The sequence below is a fragment of the Cavenderia fasciculata genome, assembly GCF_000203815.1.
Source record: "Cavenderia fasciculata unplaced genomic scaffold Scf_Dfasci-F-a-25c12.r2-5, whole genome shotgun sequence".
NCBI lineage: Eukaryota > Evosea > Eumycetozoa > Acytosteliales > Cavenderiaceae > Cavenderia > Cavenderia fasciculata.
In genome coordinates, this window is record NW_004457729.1 from 2,337,892 (window position 1) to 2,354,996 (window position 17,105).

At 29.9% G+C, this 17,105-nt stretch overlaps 8 protein-coding genes and 1 non-coding gene across 9 annotated transcripts; 4 read left to right on the forward strand and 5 right to left on the reverse strand.

Moving 5' to 3' along the window:
- Window positions 1–5: 5 nt before the first annotated feature.
- DFA_01261 (uncharacterized protein) lies at window positions 6–2,108 on the reverse strand (the record flags this gene model as incomplete). The annotated part of the gene is made up of 1 exon (XM_004359173.1): window positions 6–2,108. One exon carries the CDS (start codon window positions 2,106–2,108, stop codon window positions 6–8), a length of 2,103 nt encoding a protein of 700 aa, XP_004359230.1.
- A 251-nt stretch (window positions 2,109–2,359) lies between these two features.
- Window positions 2,360–3,234, reverse strand: DFA_01262 (Peptide methionine sulfoxide reductase; the record flags this gene model as incomplete). Its single annotated transcript, XM_004359174.1, has 3 exons — window positions 2,360–2,658; window positions 2,742–2,979; window positions 3,220–3,234. 3 exons carry the CDS (start codon window positions 3,232–3,234, stop codon window positions 2,360–2,362), a joined length of 552 nt encoding a protein of 183 aa, XP_004359231.1.
- A 125-nt stretch (window positions 3,235–3,359) lies between these two features.
- clp1 (pre-mRNA cleavage complex subunit) lies at window positions 3,360–4,811 on the forward strand (the record flags this gene model as incomplete). The annotated part of the gene is made up of 3 exons (XM_004359175.1): window positions 3,360–3,497; window positions 3,588–4,325; window positions 4,392–4,811. The coding sequence occupies 3 exons, from the start codon at window positions 3,360–3,362 to the stop codon at window positions 4,809–4,811; spliced, it is 1,296 nt and encodes a 431-aa protein (XP_004359232.1).
- A 55-nt stretch (window positions 4,812–4,866) lies between these two features.
- DFA_01264 (uncharacterized protein) lies at window positions 4,867–7,496 on the reverse strand (the record flags this gene model as incomplete). The annotated part of the gene is made up of 7 exons (XM_004359176.1): window positions 4,867–4,922; window positions 5,005–5,191; window positions 5,285–5,680; window positions 5,753–6,079; window positions 6,139–6,272; window positions 6,366–6,551; window positions 7,478–7,496. The coding sequence occupies 7 exons, from the start codon at window positions 7,494–7,496 to the stop codon at window positions 4,867–4,869; spliced, it is 1,305 nt and encodes a 434-aa protein (XP_004359233.1).
- A 54-nt stretch (window positions 7,497–7,550) lies between these two features.
- racH (Rho GTPase) lies at window positions 7,551–8,523 on the forward strand (the record flags this gene model as incomplete). Its single annotated transcript, XM_004359177.1, has 4 exons — window positions 7,551–7,596; window positions 7,841–7,864; window positions 7,937–8,112; window positions 8,212–8,523. The coding sequence occupies 4 exons, from the start codon at window positions 7,551–7,553 to the stop codon at window positions 8,521–8,523; spliced, it is 558 nt and encodes a 185-aa protein (XP_004359234.1).
- Window positions 8,524–8,727: 204 nt separating this feature from the next.
- bopA (SET domain-containing protein) lies at window positions 8,728–11,161 on the reverse strand (the record flags this gene model as incomplete). The annotated part of the gene is made up of 4 exons (XM_004359178.1): window positions 8,728–9,441; window positions 9,509–9,929; window positions 9,999–10,143; window positions 10,219–11,161. 4 exons carry the CDS (start codon window positions 11,159–11,161, stop codon window positions 8,728–8,730), a joined length of 2,223 nt encoding a protein of 740 aa, XP_004359235.1.
- Window positions 11,162–11,610: 449 nt separating this feature from the next.
- Window positions 11,611–13,350, forward strand: DFA_01267 (uncharacterized protein; the record flags this gene model as incomplete). Its single annotated transcript, XM_004359179.1, has 1 exon — window positions 11,611–13,350. The coding sequence occupies one exon, from the start codon at window positions 11,611–11,613 to the stop codon at window positions 13,348–13,350; it is 1,740 nt and encodes a 579-aa protein (XP_004359236.1).
- A 322-nt stretch (window positions 13,351–13,672) lies between these two features.
- DFA_01268 lies at window positions 13,673–13,746 on the reverse strand. Its single transcript has one exon. It is a non-coding gene; the product is annotated as a tRNA-Phe (tRNA).
- A 982-nt stretch (window positions 13,747–14,728) lies between these two features.
- DFA_01269 (uncharacterized protein) lies at window positions 14,729–17,087 on the forward strand (the record flags this gene model as incomplete). The annotated part of the gene is made up of 9 exons (XM_004359180.1): window positions 14,729–14,986; window positions 15,086–15,472; window positions 15,540–15,641; window positions 15,713–15,769; window positions 15,840–15,929; window positions 16,004–16,105; window positions 16,165–16,206; window positions 16,280–16,345; window positions 16,416–17,087. 9 exons carry the CDS (start codon window positions 14,729–14,731, stop codon window positions 17,085–17,087), a joined length of 1,776 nt encoding a protein of 591 aa, XP_004359237.1.
- Between the last annotated feature and the right edge of the window lie 18 nt (window positions 17,088–17,105).

Below are 17,105 nucleotides of genomic sequence, written 5' to 3' on the forward strand. Positions count from 1 at the left end.
TTTTTTTATTGGTATTCTTCTTCATCGTCTTCATTATCATTATCATTTTCCATGTCTTGGTCATCATCATCATTACTTTCATCATCATCTAATGCAGGGTCATGTAAAGATTGTTGTAAAATGATTGGTTCATCGTCGTCGTCGTCGTCTTCTTCATTTCCATCTCCATTATCATCAATTTCATCTTGTTCACTAAATTGAGGAGACTCTGGGATATATGGAGCTGTTTCTGTACCAGCCAAACATACAATCATATGATTTCTATCAAATTTACAAGACACTATACCAATTCTAAAAAAGTTTGCCAATTCATACATTTCATCTATAGTATCTTCTTTTTCTTCATCATCATCTTCTTCTTTTCCATCTTTTTCATTATTATTATTATTATTATTATTATTATTATTATTATTATTATTGGATTCACCTAAATGAATGATACCACCAGATAAATCCTCTTGACAAAGGAATAAATAGTCTCTTCTACTACTACTACTGGTAGAGTCAAGTTGTCTAATATGTATGGTATTTTTTAGACCTTCAAAATCTATACAAATAGTTGTGATTCTACCACCATTACGATTATCATTATCACCGGTGATCCAATCCAATGGTAGTGTATAGAGTCGTTCCTCTGGTTTAACAACCAAATGAAGTGAAGTACATTTAGGTGGGAGAATATAGCCAGTGCCAAGTCGATCATTATTAGTTTTCAAATGTTCTGGTGATATGATATACAGATGAGTGATTGATGACAAATCTTCACTCTCCATTTGAAGACATGTTGATGAAACACCTACTTGTTCAATTGTAGATACACAATTGGCAAGTGTACGTGCAAGATGTGATTTACCAATCTTCATTCTATAGTTTTTCAATTTGGTCGGTAGAACCAACGGACCACTTCCATGTGTATATCCATACCGAGTCTTTAACTCACGACTAGTAACCAATGTTTCCAAAGAGTTTGGTAGTGATCCATCAAGTGTGACGGCATTTCGAATGGTGAGATGTCTCAACGAGGTGGCTTGTGCCAAATAAGAGACTGGAATTTGTTGTTCAAATGCATACCCAATATAGAGTTCTTGGAGGTTGGCATTGATTGGTGTATCAAACGTTCCCATATAATTATCACTGTATTTGAGTTGTATGAGGTTAGGTGGTAGTTGATAGGGTATTGGTGTCGTTGAATCGATTGTTAAACATTTGAGAGACTTTGGGAAGACGTTGTTGGTGACTGGGACGGCCAGTCTAGAGTTACGAGGTGTCAAACGAGGATCCAACTCTATGAGAAAGAGTTCTTCTAATCCTTCGGGTAAGAAACCAGGTGCGAGTGGACGACCACTCATATTCATGAGCAAGAGGAACTTGACCGATGGTGGAATGACTGGCAGTAATCCAGAAGACGATATACAAATCTCCAACGACTCTACAGTGTTGGGGATGACACCCGGACCAACCCGATGTTTGGTTGCGCATTGTGCAGAGATGCTAAGTTTCTTAAGACCGGTTGGAAAGATACCAGGTGTCAATTCAAACGGATAGGCACAATCCATATTAAGTTTTCTGAGTGATTGTGGGAATGTCCCCATCTTGAATGCTTCACCGATATTTGATTGTATCACTACATTCTCTATACCCTCTGGTATCATTGGCATCACCATATCATGAAACTCTTCAATTTCAAAATAGATTGATAAACAATTTAAATTATCTTTTAAATCTATGTTTGGTACTATTGTCATCATTGGTGCAGCAGCAGTAGTTGAAGTAATTGAAATATCATCATCCACTTCATCTTCTCTCTGTTGTTTTTGTTGTTGTTGTTCTATTTGTTGAAGTTGTTGTTGATTCTTCTTTTGTTCTTGTCTTAGGTTGAATATATTGATTGACATGCGAGTAGATAATGTATTACTAATCGATTGTTCAAAGAGGTTGATCTGTAGCTTTGCTTTCGACTGCACCCATTTCTCTTTAAAGTGGAGTGTGACCATATGACGCAGACCGTACAGTCGCTTGCAACATGTCAACAGACACACTCTATCAATATGATCATTCACATTGTTGACAATATGTAATAATATTATATTTGAAGAAATAGTTTGCATCTGATCGATATCGATATATGTTTCATAGTTCTTGCAAACACTCGTCTTTTGAAACCAACCCCAAATTTGTTCATAGGGTCACAAAACCAAAATTAAATTAAATATAATAATATAATAACTTTATTTATTATTTACAATTTACATTTAACGCTTTTATTATTATTATTACTACTATTATTACCAATATCAATATCAATATCAATATTATTTCTATCAATATTATTATCAATATTATTATTATTATTATTAGTTCATTTCTTTGGAGTAAATTTTAAACTAATTGAATTGACACAATGTCTTTCATCGATGGGGTTCTTGAAACCTTCACCTTTGAATACATGACCCAAATGACCACCACAATTCTTGCATACAATTTCTGTTCTGACCATACCATGTGATTTATCTTCAAAGATGGTCAATGCACCTGGCAATGCCTCAAAGAATGCAGGCCAACCACATCCACTATTAAACTTTGACTTTGAACTATACAATGGTGCTCCACATCCTGCACATCCATATACTCCATCATCAAACTTTTTATCGTATTCACCTATAGGTAGGTAGGTAGAGATAGTTAGACATCAACACAAAATAAGGTTAGCCCGATATCTATATATCTATTATATAACATACCAGTAAAAGCTCTTTCAGTTCCCTTTTCTCTTAATACTTTAAATTGTTCTGGTGTTAATTTAACCTTCCATTCAGAGTCTGATAAGTTCATTGTTGTGTTATTATTATTATTATTATTATTACTTGTTGTTGAATAGTAACTATATGTTTGTTGTGATAGTAATACTTTGTTATTGTTGTTGTATTTGAATTGTTCTACTGAGAAGAGACTAGTCTGAGAAGTATTACTTTTATAGACCTGTTTAAAGATGACGATATTCTTCTTTGTTGTTGACGATATTAATCGATTGAACATCGTGTTTGTTCGGAAACTGACACAAAACAATCCAACCTCAACCTTCAAACAAACATAGAATTATTTTCCAAAAAAATAAATAAACCAATAATAGTATTATATAATATAGGATATATAATAAATAGATCAACCATTCAATCAATAAATCAATTACTAAATATCAATAATAATAAATAAATAAACATTCAAGAATTTCATTGTTTTAAAATTTTGAACTAAATTTCAAAAATAGCATGAACTATCATTACATTAATGTAGTGTAAAGAGAGATATATAAAAAGAGAGATATAAGAGTAGATAGAGAGAGTAGAGAGAAAGAACATATGGATAGACAAGATATATCATCATTTATTGGAGGAACAGATCTAGCAGCTGCACCAATCCCAACCGTTATATTCAATCTACCAAAAGAACATGAACTACGTTTTGAAGTTGAACATGGTGAAACTGCTCTCATAAAGGTACCTACTATCAATCAATCAATGAATGTAGTAATAGGTTATTATTGTCAACTATACTAATTAACATTTCCTTTTCTCTTTCTATTTAAGTTGATTGAAGGAAATGCAGAATACTTTGGTACAGAGTTATTATTAAATAGAGAATATAAATTGACAGGATGTAAAGGAGCAGTGTTTACATGGAATTCATGCAAGTTGGAAGTATCACAATCGACAAAGGCATATATTGCAAATGAGACTCCAATGATGCAATATGCTCGTGTACACAAGATCATGGATGATATTCGTATTTCATGTCTTTCGAATCGCGAGTCTGGTCCCAAAGTGATCATTGTCGGACCGACCGACGTTGGAAAGAGTTCAATCTCCAAGATTCTATTGGGATACTCTACACGTCTAGGTTATGCACCGACATTTGTCGATCTCGATCCCGGACAAGGATCAATCACCATACCAGGTGCTGTTTGTGCATCACTTGTAGACAAACCCGTCGATATTGAAGACGGACTCACAAACTCTCTACCATTTGTTCAATACTATGGACACACCTCACTCGATGCCAACCCAACACTCTTTAAAGCGTTGGTGTCAAGTCTGGCGACTTCAATCGAAAAGCGTATGGAAACCAACGAACAAGCAAGAGTGTCGGGTGTCATTATCAATACTTGTGGTTGGATTGATGGTCTAGGTTATGAGATCCTCATCGATTCTATCGATATTTTCAAAGCAAATCTTATCGTTGTCATGGATAATGATAAATTGTACAGTGAATTAAATAAAAAGTATACAGGTGCCATTAAAGTTATTAAATTACCAAAATCTGGTGGTGTAAGTAAAATAGAAAAGAAAAGAAAAAGAAATATATATTAATTTATTTGTTTTTTGGTTTTTTAGGTTTATCTTAGATCACCAATATTTAGAAAGAAAACAAGAATGTCAAAGATTAGAGAATATTTTTATGGTATATCAGGTGATTTATGTCCACATTTTACTATTTTGGATTTCAAAGATATAGTTGTTTTAAAAACAGGTGGTGGTCCAGCAGCTCCATCTTCAGCACTACCAATTGGTGCTCAATCAGTGATTGATCCACTTCAATTACAAGAAGTTACACCATCGACCGATATGATCCATTCAATCCTCGCAGTTTCCTATACCAAATCAAAACAAAGTATTTTAAAGAGTAATATTGCCGGATTTTTATATGTCACTGAGGTCAACCTTGAAACTAAAAAAATGACCGTATTGGCTCCTTGTCCAGGTTTAATCCCTTCAAAATTCTTATTAATGGGTACATTAAAATGGTTAGAATAAAAAATAATAAAAAATAATAATAAAGAATAAGAACATTAAAAATACAAATAATAATTTATTTATTTAAAAATCCAATTTGATTATTTTCATTATCAAATAATACATAATTATCTATAAATAATAAAAAAAGAGAGAGAATAAATATTAATATATAAATGGTTCAAGGTAATATATTATATTTTAAAATATATACTTTTCATAAATGATAGACCAATTAAATTTTCATGATTTGGTGAACGAATAAAAGAAGTACAATGAATATTACTTTGAATCTTTGCAGTATAGATTTCAGGTGGAACCGATAATCTTGCTCCTCCACTAAATAAAATATTCAATACTGGTAATCTTTGAACAAATAATGGATTTTTAAATACAAAACACTAATATTAAAAAAAAGAGAGAGAATGAGTTAATAAATGAATTATAATAATATAAATATATATAATATTTTTGTTGTTCTTTTATATATTTACATTATTAATTAAACCAGAACATTCAGTTGGAGATTTTGAACAATATAGAGAAACCATTTGAACAATTGAATAATAAATTTCAGTTGTAAAATAAGAGATACCAGTACCGCTATCAAGAATGGTTGGATTGATATTAGATTGCAATTGAACAGGTTTGGAAGATGAAAAGGTGTTGATTGGGAATGCATCAAATGATATACTATCGATATTGACTACATATTCTCTATAGATGGTTTCATTGATTGGTGTAAAACTAAAAGTCTCACCTGCATTTACTACAGGTTTACCAACTGTAAATATACCATTATAATTATTCTCTAATTTCAATCCAAATACATTACTAATACCTGTTGATCTTGAAATAGAATCTATTAAATTTGGTGGGCATGTTGGACACTAAAAAAAATAAATAAATATAAATATAAATGTCTATGATTTCTTTTCTTTCTTGACTTTTCATTTACATACAGATCTACCAATTCCCATTATACCAAATCTCATATTTTGAATTTTAGCACCATAATCACTAATGATACCACCTACTATTACCTTTATAGCTCTATTTCCAACATTTAAAACATCTTGAGTCACTTCGGCAATGTATTTAGTTCCATCGGAATAGGCAAATGGTGAATAACAACGATCGTTGTTTTGACCCATATTACATGGATCATTTATACGAGAAATCGATTTACAATCATTACTTGCACAATGAATAGGTGTAGAGTATTGTGATGGTTCATAAAATGGTTTATTCAATGAACATGATTGACATCCTTGTTTTGGTATAATCAACTAATAAGAATTTAAATAAATTAGAAACTATTTTATAAAAGTATCAATAGTACACATACATATGATGAACCAGTATCAATTAATACATTAATTTCAGTATTACCAATTCTAATTGGAGTAATCATTCCAAAAAAGTTTCCAGATATATTTCTATAGGATGAAACTGGTCCATTTTGACCACCATAAATAGTATCTTTTTTAAAAAAAATAGTAAAAGTAATTAATATTAATATTTTAAAAATGATTCTTAATAATTTTAATTATTATTATTATTTATTATTATTACCAGTTGTTAATAGTGTTCCATAACCTTCTTTTGAGACTTTTGATATTGGGAATTGAAATGATTCAATATCGGAGTGTTTGGTATTACTTGTACGTGCATTTACCAATAATAATAATAATGTTGATAATATTAATAGTATTGATAGAAAATGTAATTTTATTATACCCATCTCTCTTTCCTCTTTTTCTTTTTAAAAAAAAAACTACGTATAATTTTAAAATGAATGGAAATAGAAATAGAAATCTTTATATTTAATTGTTTACTTTTTTAAAAAAAAATAAAGGATTGTTTGATAGATATATCTAGGATTGTAAGGCACACGCGAGTTTGCATGCTTTGTCCAGAGCAGCACCACCACTCTAGTTTTAAGTATTTTTGATACTAAAATAAGAGTTTGAAGAGAAATTATAAAAATCGTAACACCATTGTGTTTAAAGTTGGTGTGGTGGGTGTGTTTTTTAAAACTAGATTTAGAGATAATACAATGATACAATGCCCGACATTTGTTTTTTTTTTCAACAGATAATAAGAATTTATCTATCTATCTTTTTATCTGTTTAATATTACTTTCTTTCTCTTGATGAAAGTTTAAACCTTTTTTTTTTTTTTTGATAATGATCATCATCATCATAGTTTAGTTTAGTTTGGTGGTTTAAAAACATAACATTAATGTTTTAGTTTTAGATTAGTATTTATTTATTTATACTAATCTTGTTTGATCAGATATATATCAGATAAAAGTAATGAATTGGTTTTATCCTTGAAATAGCTTCTGGTTGTCATCGCGATGAAAGCTTCAAAAAAAAAACAAAAAACATCAAAAAAAAATAATCTTTTGTTGGAGTGAGTTGGCTTCATGTGTTGGAGAGATTGGTGATAGATAATAGTACTATTATTGAATTGTATAATAACTTGTTTCCCTTTCTTTTTCTTTGTAGCAGCAGTAGTAGTATAACGTCGACAATAGATCAACCCTCTCCTCCTCCTCCTCACCAATAAAACACATCATCTGTAGAGTATCAACAAACAAACAACAAAACAAAACAAAACATCCCTCTTTTTCTTTCTTTCATTCATTCATTCATCAATATCTATACACATCTTATATATACTTTTTATATAAATATACATTTTCACCCATATATAACAACAACAACATAGAATAATACATACAATAATACAGAAATGGTTAAAGATATCAAAGTTATGGTCGTAGGTGACATGAGTGTCGGCAAGACTTGTCTTCTCATCTCATACACTACAAACAGGTAAGTTGAAACTAGGCTAGTAAAAGATAACCTATTCTCTAATACCCTCTTTTTGGTCTCTCTAATCTTTTAGCTTTCCAGGTAATTAATTCAATAGTTAACCACATCTATTGTCGCGATAGGATATACATTTTAAAAATCATCTAAAACTAACAACAAACTACTTTATTACTCTTTTCTTTCTTTCAAATACTTTTATATATATAGGCGATTATGTTCCAACTGTCTTTGGTATGTAATGAATATGGATCAAATATATCAACATAGATTCTAACTTTTTTGCTATTTATTTACTCTCTCTAGATAACTATAATGCCAATGCAATTGTAAATAGTACACCTGTCAATCTTGGTTTGTGGGATACTGCAGGATCAGAAGAATATAATAGTTTTAGACCACTTAGTTATCCAGGTACCGATGTTTTCCTTATTTGTTTCAGTCTTATATCACAACTTAGTTTTGAAAATGTTATCAAAAAAGTATGCAAAAAAAAAAGAAGAAGAAGAAGTTTAACTTTTTTCTCTCTCTCTCTCTCTTTTATTTAATCTAATTGTTTATTTGTTTGTTTATTTTTATAGTGGTATGCAGAAATTACACAAAATATGGATGTAGTACCACCAATCATATTGGTAGGAACTAAATTGGATTTAAGATCAAAGCAAAAGATCAATGGTGAGGACCCAGTTACAGTAGAGATGGGAGAACAAATGAGAGCAGAGATTGGAGCCTTTAAATATTGTGAATGTTCTGCATTGACTCAGGATGGTTTGACAAATGTTTTTGAAGAAGCTGGTAGAGTTGTCCTCTTTCCACCTTCAAAGGAAGAATTGGCTGCCCAAAATAAGAAAGGAAAAGATGGAAAAGATCCAAAGAATTGTATTATACAATAATTAATTAATTAATTAATTAATAATAATAATAATAATAATAATAATAATGATAACGTCGACGATTATATGATAATATAATAATTCCAAAGTAATTATTTATTATTAAATTTTTAAAAACAAAAAAAAAAAATATATAAAAAAAAAAAAACAAAAAACAATAATAATAATTGATTTTTATATATATTTATTTTTATTTACTCTTTTTTAGATTTGAAAATAATCTTCAAATTCTTTTAAAAGTTGATTTTGAGATAATTTAGTTTGAGTTTCTAGATAGAAAGCAGCCTTGTCTTTAATTTCTAAAAGTTTGGCACGATTGTCACCTGGAAGCTTTTTGTAGAGTTGGAATAGTTCACTGAGGTCATCGACATAACTAAACATGATGACATTTTCGGGATCTTGGAAAACATTCTTGTATGACTTCCAAAGTGCATCAAAGTATTGTTGCAAGAGTTGTGGGTCCGTAACGGTATTGATTTTGATTTTACTAGGTTCGTCAAAGTGACGAATACTATTGGATAGAATCTTTTTGTAGAGAACAATATGAATGGGATGGTAAGGAGCAAACAATAGGTTAAATGTTGGAATAAGTTCTTGTTGACAAGCAGTTTCACCAATTGATTCCAAAGATTCATAGACTGACAGCGGTTTGAAATGACCCTTGCTACAAACAATGACACGACCATCAAATTGTTTTTCTGGAATTGGGTCCCAAATTTCAATCTGTTTCTCTGTCAATTCCTCTCCACATTCTGAACAAAGATAACCAAGTTTTTCATTTAAACATCTTTCACATTGACAAACAAAAGAATATTGTTTCAAATCTTTACGTCTTTGTAATTTTGGTTTTAATATATCCAAATATGATGTTGTAATTTCTTCTCCTTTTAATATATCTCTACTACTTCTATATAATATCTAAATATAAAGAAAATAGAAAATTAATAATAATCTTTGATTGATTGTTTTTTTTTAAATTTCTTACTAGGCCATGATCATCATTATACCAAGTTGTATTTGGTAAACAAGTATGATTAATATAAGAAGCAGTTGGGTAGATACCTCTACCAATTTCATAATGAGTAAGTGGATCGATATATTCATGAGCATTGAATAGAATTTTTGGATAAAGGTCAAATATTTCTTGTTTGGTGAATGGATCAGACAAGTATTTTGGTCCCTTTACTGCAGCAAAAAAGTTGGTAATAGAATTGGTTGCCACTGTAAACGATTGTAATTGTTTACTTTCAATTTTTGAAACATCTGTAGTAAGTGATGCCAAATCTTCATAACTATCATAAATAAATGGTTGTTGATTCCAAAGTTGTGGTGTCTTTTCTTTTGTTATTCTACCCAATTTATTTGCTCTTCCTGATAATAATACTCTAATCATAAATCTAAAATCTCTATAAAAAAAGAAAATTAAAAAATTAATATAATTTCTTTTTTTCTTTTCTTTTCATTTTTCTATTTACCTAGTTTGAGCATTTGGATAATGTTTTTGTAAAAATGAAATTAAAGAACATTCTTCTTGATGCATTGAAACAATGGTTGGATCTTTAATACAAATTTCACAAAGTAAATTTGTTTTACATGAATTACATTTTTCTGATTTATAATCTAATAGAATAGAAAAAATTAAATAAATATAAATATATATTTCTTTCTATTTTTTTTTTTCTATTTTTTTTTTACATTTAATTTTTCTAAAACAAGAACCACAATTTAAATCAATTTGATCATCAGAGAGAGCACAACCAAAAGGAGCAACACGAAGAATTAATTCACCTTGTTTAATATCTCTAGTTGCCATGATACAACGACCCATGTTATCATTCCAAACCAACTCTACTGGGAATTGTGAATATTGTTTATCGGTTTCTATTCGCTTGAGTGTATGTTGTTTGTTCTTTTCAAAGAGTTGATCCTTTTCCTTTTGTGCATGTATTTCATACTCTAGTGATTCTTGAAGGGTGGCATCTTGAATTTCCTTGGTTGCCTGTTCAAATGTTTGCTTTACCTCGCCGATTCTACCAAACAATTGAAGAGCATGAACACGTCTAAAGTATGCCTTTGCATTACTCTTGTCCAATTGTATAGCCAAATCTGCATACTTTAGTGATTCTTCAATACGATTGGTATTGAAAAATGTCAAAGACAGATTACTTGCTGCCAACGATGCCACTTTGTTGAGTTGTGCCAAACGTTCTTGTTTCAACTCTTCCGATATGTCTGCTTGCTTTTCAACTACTTCTTGTCCATATCGATTACCAAGTTGGATGAGTTGATAATAGTATGCGTGTGCATACGTATAATGACTCTTTTGGAATCGTTCATTACCCAGACGTTTGAGTTGGTCCATTCGCTTGAGTACCGACTCGTACGTCAACAATGAGATGTCCTCTTGAACGGGTCTTGTAATGCCATCCAATTGTGTCAGGTTCATAAACGCATCCAAGCTGTTTGAATCGTCTGCTCCACCAAACTTTTGTAACAACTTTTTCGTCAACCCGCTGTCTCGTAGTTGTTGCAAATCCTCTTCAGACAATGATCCATCCTTCATTGATTGAAACAACTTCTCAATCAACTTGCTTTGTTGTGTATCAAGATTTAAATCTTTTAATTGTTCTTTATTCATGATTCTAAAACTTAAACTTAAACTAAACTAATATTAAATAAATAAAAAAGAAGAAGAAGAAGAAGAATGAAAAAGTCGGGATGAAATGAATGATCATCATCAAAACCGATCGTCAGTATTTGTTTTAAAAAATTAAAATTAAAAAAGCTCAAATTCTCATTAAAAGAACTCTTAAAGATGTGTCACTTTCATTCATTCATTCATTCATTTTTTTTTATCTTCTTTATTTATAGTTATACTACTATTTAATATATATCTCTTTTTTTCGTGTATAAAAAATAAAATGAAGATTATCATCAATCGAATTCATTGAAATTCACATCAAAAAAAAAGAGATATTTCAAAATGGGTATCCGCCCTTTCGATTTTTAAACAACATCGATGTTGCTAAACACAAAATAGAAACCCTTCTCCTCTTCTTCACCTTCTTTATTATTCTTACTACAAATATGAAAATAGTAATAATAATAATAATAGTTTTAGTTTTCAATAATTTTTGTTGTTTGGGACAACTAATAAATAATTATTGGATTGGATCAACTACTGGTCAATTTAATGATTCAAGTAATTGGTCAGCTAATCGTGTACCTGCAGGTACAACTGATTATACAGTGGCAATCAACAAGACAGATTCTCATGTCTATTGTGTCAATTATACACCAGAAACATTGGTACTATTGTTTATTGGTAATCAAGAAAATCAAAACAACATTTCATTGGTATTGGATAATTGTTATTGGATGAGTGGTACTTTGACCATTAGTAATGGAGCTTCAATCGTTTTAAAGAGACCTAGAGTGGCTGGATACTCGGTGGATGGTGGTCTATTGAGACTAATCAATCAAGGAGCCATAATAATCTACTCTGGTCTATTTGCAAGAAACATTGAATCAAATAATGGTTTGGTTACTATTGTTCCTCCATTGTCTGATGCGTCTACTAAAATTGCTCAAATAGAGTATAGTTATTTTGATTTATTCAACCAATCTCTTTTAACTGTCAATAGTGGTACACATTTAAATGTTGTTCGTGGCATTACAATCACTGGTAGTTCATTTGTGGCCCATCCAAATAGTACCATTGAATTTCAATCAGTTGGATTACGACCATACACATTTCGTGATGCTTCTACTCTTCAACTTGGTTCGTCCAATCTTAAATCCTATCAACTTGTCATTCAAAATCAATCTAAAATGATCATTGACAATACACCCATTAGTATTAATAATAATATTTCCATTTCAAATCAATCAATATTGGAATTTAATTCAAATATTCAACTCTCTACAACAAATCAATTCGAATTTATTATTATAAACAATTCAACTTTAATATTTAAAAATCATCCATTATTACAATTTAGTATTAACGGTAATAATAATAATATTACATTTATAATAACAAATGAAACTAAAATAATATTGGAAAATTCAAAATTATTTTTAAATAATCAAATCAATCATGGTAATCAAAGTTTTCAATTAAATAATCAATTTGATTTAAATTGTAGTGGTAGTTTGACGGACTTGATTATTGGTAATCAATCGCAATTGGGAGGTATTGGTTATTTAAATGGTGGATTTTCGAATATTATCATCCAAGATGGAGGTTCAATTGGTAGTTTAAATCAAATTACCAATCTAACAGTCACTACTAGTTTGTCAATCAATGGTCAAGTTTTACTCTATCTCACAAACTTTAATGATACTTCTATTGTTAAAGTTTTAGTTGAAGAAAATCAATTATTGGATATATCACCTACATCATCAATCACCATTTATATAAACTCTAGTTTAATTGGTCAGAAATTAATCATCTTTTCAGTCATCTCTTCTTCATCTTTATCTTCATCTTCTTCTATTGATCAACAATTACAAACATTATCAACAATGACCAATGTTTATATATTTGACCAGGATATCTTGGATTCTACCAAATATGATCATTTTACAATCCAACGAAATAGTTTTATTCAAGATGGTCAATCATTCAATCATCTAGAATTTACTCTGTCTGACAGTGGTGATAAAAAAGATGATGAAAATTGGCCCAAATCTAGAATTCTATCTCTTGTACTCCCATTGGTTTTGGGGTCATTATTGATTACTGCTGGTGCTACTATCACCATCCTCTATATTAAAAAACAAAGGGTAAAAACAACAACAAACAAAGATATTCCTTTACATTAATATTAAATAAAATGTAATAAAATAATATTGTTTTATCAAAATTGAAACAAAAAACATCAAAGATTGCGTGTGGTATTGTTGGAAACAAACTAAAAAAACTTTGATACGAGGCAGCCACATGCAAAAAAACAGCAATACAGTTGCCTTGTGCCAGGATCTTCTTTTTTTATACCCTGTTTTAGTGGTGTTGTCAGAAATCAATAAAAAATCGATGAAAATGTAGGGAATTGTGTCTACTACCAGAATATCATGAAAAAACTTGGATCATCGAGCAGTTTGAGAAGAGTGAAAAAAAAAAAAAAAAAAAAAACAGCAATAAAGTTGCCTTGTGCCGGGATCGAACCAGCGACCTTAAGATCTTCAGTCTTACGCTACTACCAACTGAGCTAACAAGGCTTTTTAGATGTCCCCTTTTCCAAAAAAGGAAATTTGAGCCGAGATGTATTTTTTGACGACTTTTTGGGTTCTCCTTTTTATTAAGACTTTCAAGATCATCAGTTCTAAGCTACTACCAACTGACTAAAAAGGCTTTATTTGATGTCCCAAATCGCAAATTTGGAAATTTTAACCCTGATTGCATTTTTTTTCTATTACCGTAAGAATTGTGCTCCACCCTGTACAGGTAGATTTAAAATGATATGCCTTTCGAATTTGGACATCAAAAAAGCCTTGTTAGCTCAGTTGGTGGAATTAATTTGGGTAAACACAATTAACAACATTGTAAGAGAAAACTTTTTCCACACCAAAAAAATTAAATTGGTTTCCACACTAAAATATAATTTTATAATGGTTTATTTTTATATCCTATACATATCTTTTTTTTTTTTTGGGAACATTGAGTGCCTTGTTAGGTCAGTTGGATAAGAGTATAACAAGGGGAAGGTTATGTCCCAATAAAAAAAAATATTGGAATTTTGAACCCATTTCCAGTTTACTATCTATTTATTGAAGTTTTACTGAGACAGATTGTTTTGGTACATCCGTTTCGCTTTGTTAGCTCAGTTGGTGTTATCTTAAGACTTAAACCAAGATTGTATAATTTACACAAAAAAATTGTGAAAATTTTCAATGTTTAAATCTATAGTTATCTATTAAACATGAGTGGTACTGGTATTTTGAACAATACCACTCATGATTCGGCGCGTGTGTCAGTACAACCAATAGATGGAACAATTTGAATCGATGAAATGTAGATTTTTCACAATGGGACAAAGATCTTCTGATGAAAAAGATGGAAATATCTTGTGAAATTAATTTTTAATTAATTTTAAAAAAAAAAACAATAGTGTGATGGAATGGGTTAATAGTTGTTGTTCAATATTTAAAAGATAAAGAAGAGGGTTATAATTAATTATAATTATAATTTAAATTTAAATAAATGGCCCATCTTATCGAATCGTTATCAATAGAACAAAGAGTAGTAAGTGAATCAGATCTCGATGAATTAACATGTTCGATATGTTTATCGTTGATGACTGCACCCATCAAACAATGTACATTTGGTCATCTTGGTTGCGAGAGTTGTTTGGACAAGGTTGCAGAGACAACAGGTACCTGTCCACAATGTAGAACACCCATTTCAAATGGAAGATTATCAAGATCACTTATTGCTGCCAATATGTTATCATTACTAAAGGTAAAATAAAATAATCAAATCATGCCCTAAATTTATATACAACAAATTAATTGTATCTTTTCATCATCATCATCATCCTCTTCTTTTTCTTTTTTTTAGGTACATTGTGAAAATCATTTTAAATATAATAATGAACAAAAGAAATGGGAAAAGGACGCAAAAGGATGTCAAGAGATTATAACCGTAGCAACATCAATTGATCACAAATTGTTTTGTAAATATAATCTTTTAAAATGTAAACATCAACGTTGCAATGTAGAAGTGTTAAAAGATGATATGCCCGGTCATCTTGCACAATGTATATACCAAGAAAAGATATCATGTCCATTTGGTGATTATATCTGTAGTTTCAAGGGAACAAAGAGACAAGTCGATCAACATATTCAAAATGAATTATCGATGCATATTCAAATCAACAATCAAAAAGTAGAAACCCAAATAGGAGCATTAAAACTCCAATTTAACAAATCCATAGAATCAATCAAGGTAAATCTAATCTATGAGATTATCCAGTATATATCAATTAAAAAACTAACAACATTTAATTATTTAGGAATTACACAATCAACAAATAGAATCACTAAAACTGCAATTCCAATCTCTTGAAATCCAATCACTTTCACAAAAAATGGAATCACAATTTGAAATTGCCAACGTATGAATATTATATTAATTCATTCATTGTCTACAATTATGTCAAATTAGTTATTAATATTTAATATATAGGAATCATACAAACAAAAAATGGAATTACAACTTGCTAGATCAATTGAAATTGCAAATGTAAGATTATCCACGCTATCCAAAATTGCACTATATTAATTAATTATATTAATTTTGTTTTTTTTAATAGGAAACCAATAAACAAAAAATGGAATATCAAATGCAGGTACTAAAACAAAAAATGGAATTACAACTTGAACAATCTATTAAAACTTTTAATGTAAGAAAGAATATCAATCATCATCTAATATCAAAATTGTAAACTATTAATTATTAAATTTTTTTTTTTAATAGGAAAGCAATAAACAAAAAATGGAATCTCAATTGCGATCACTAAAACAAAAAATGGAATCACAATTTCAATCAAAATTAGATAGATACAAAAACTCTATAATGGTAATTAATGTGCAATAATATTAATTTAACAAAATTAATTTTATTTCTTTTATTTATAGGAATCAAACAAAAATTATGTAGATGAAAAGATTTGGGGACTAGTACGTAAAAAGATTTTTAATCAAAGAGATATATATTTATATTAATATTTAACTTTACCCATATTATTATTAGGCCGATCCAGGTCTTGGCCATTACGAAGTATCTCAAATGGTTCGAAAATACAAGTTAAAAGCAAAGGTATGCAAAATTATTTAAACATGTCAAGGGTTCAAGAGTATTTAAATTATGATATCATTATTTATTTTAGGAAATGGTTAAACATTTACCTGTACATTTTGAATGGCAAATCCAAAACTTTTTGAGCAAATTCAAATCCAAAACCGACGAGCGTTCTGATTATTTTCAAATGGGTGGATTCAAGTGGTACATTTCTTCGTATATGGACAATAATGATGATGGTGATTCTGATCATGGTTATGATGATGATGATGATGATGATTATGATTATCATTATGATTTTCGACATGGTAATGGAGGTAATTATAATGGTAACAAAGAGTTGGGATTTTATGTTTTTTTAAAAAATAACCATTCTAAATTGGTCAAGGTCAATTTTTCCTTGGAAATACAATTTCCTTATGAACCAACCTACTCTGAAAAGTTTACCAATAGTTTTGGCCATGGTAACAATAATGGTTTTGGATCAAGTATTAGTGCAAGTACCTATTTGAATTGTATTACCGACGATGATTCTGTCACCATTACCTTTAAAGGTAATGTGGTAGAAGTGAAAGAATACCATGGACCAGACCTAGATCCCGATGAAGATGAAGATGATGATGAAGATGATGAAGATGAAGATGAAGATGAAGATGAAGATGAAGATGAAGATGAAGATGATGATGATGATGAAGATGATGAAGATGATGATGATGATGAAGATGATGAATATGAAGATTATGATGATTATATGGATTAGAAATAATTTACTATTTAA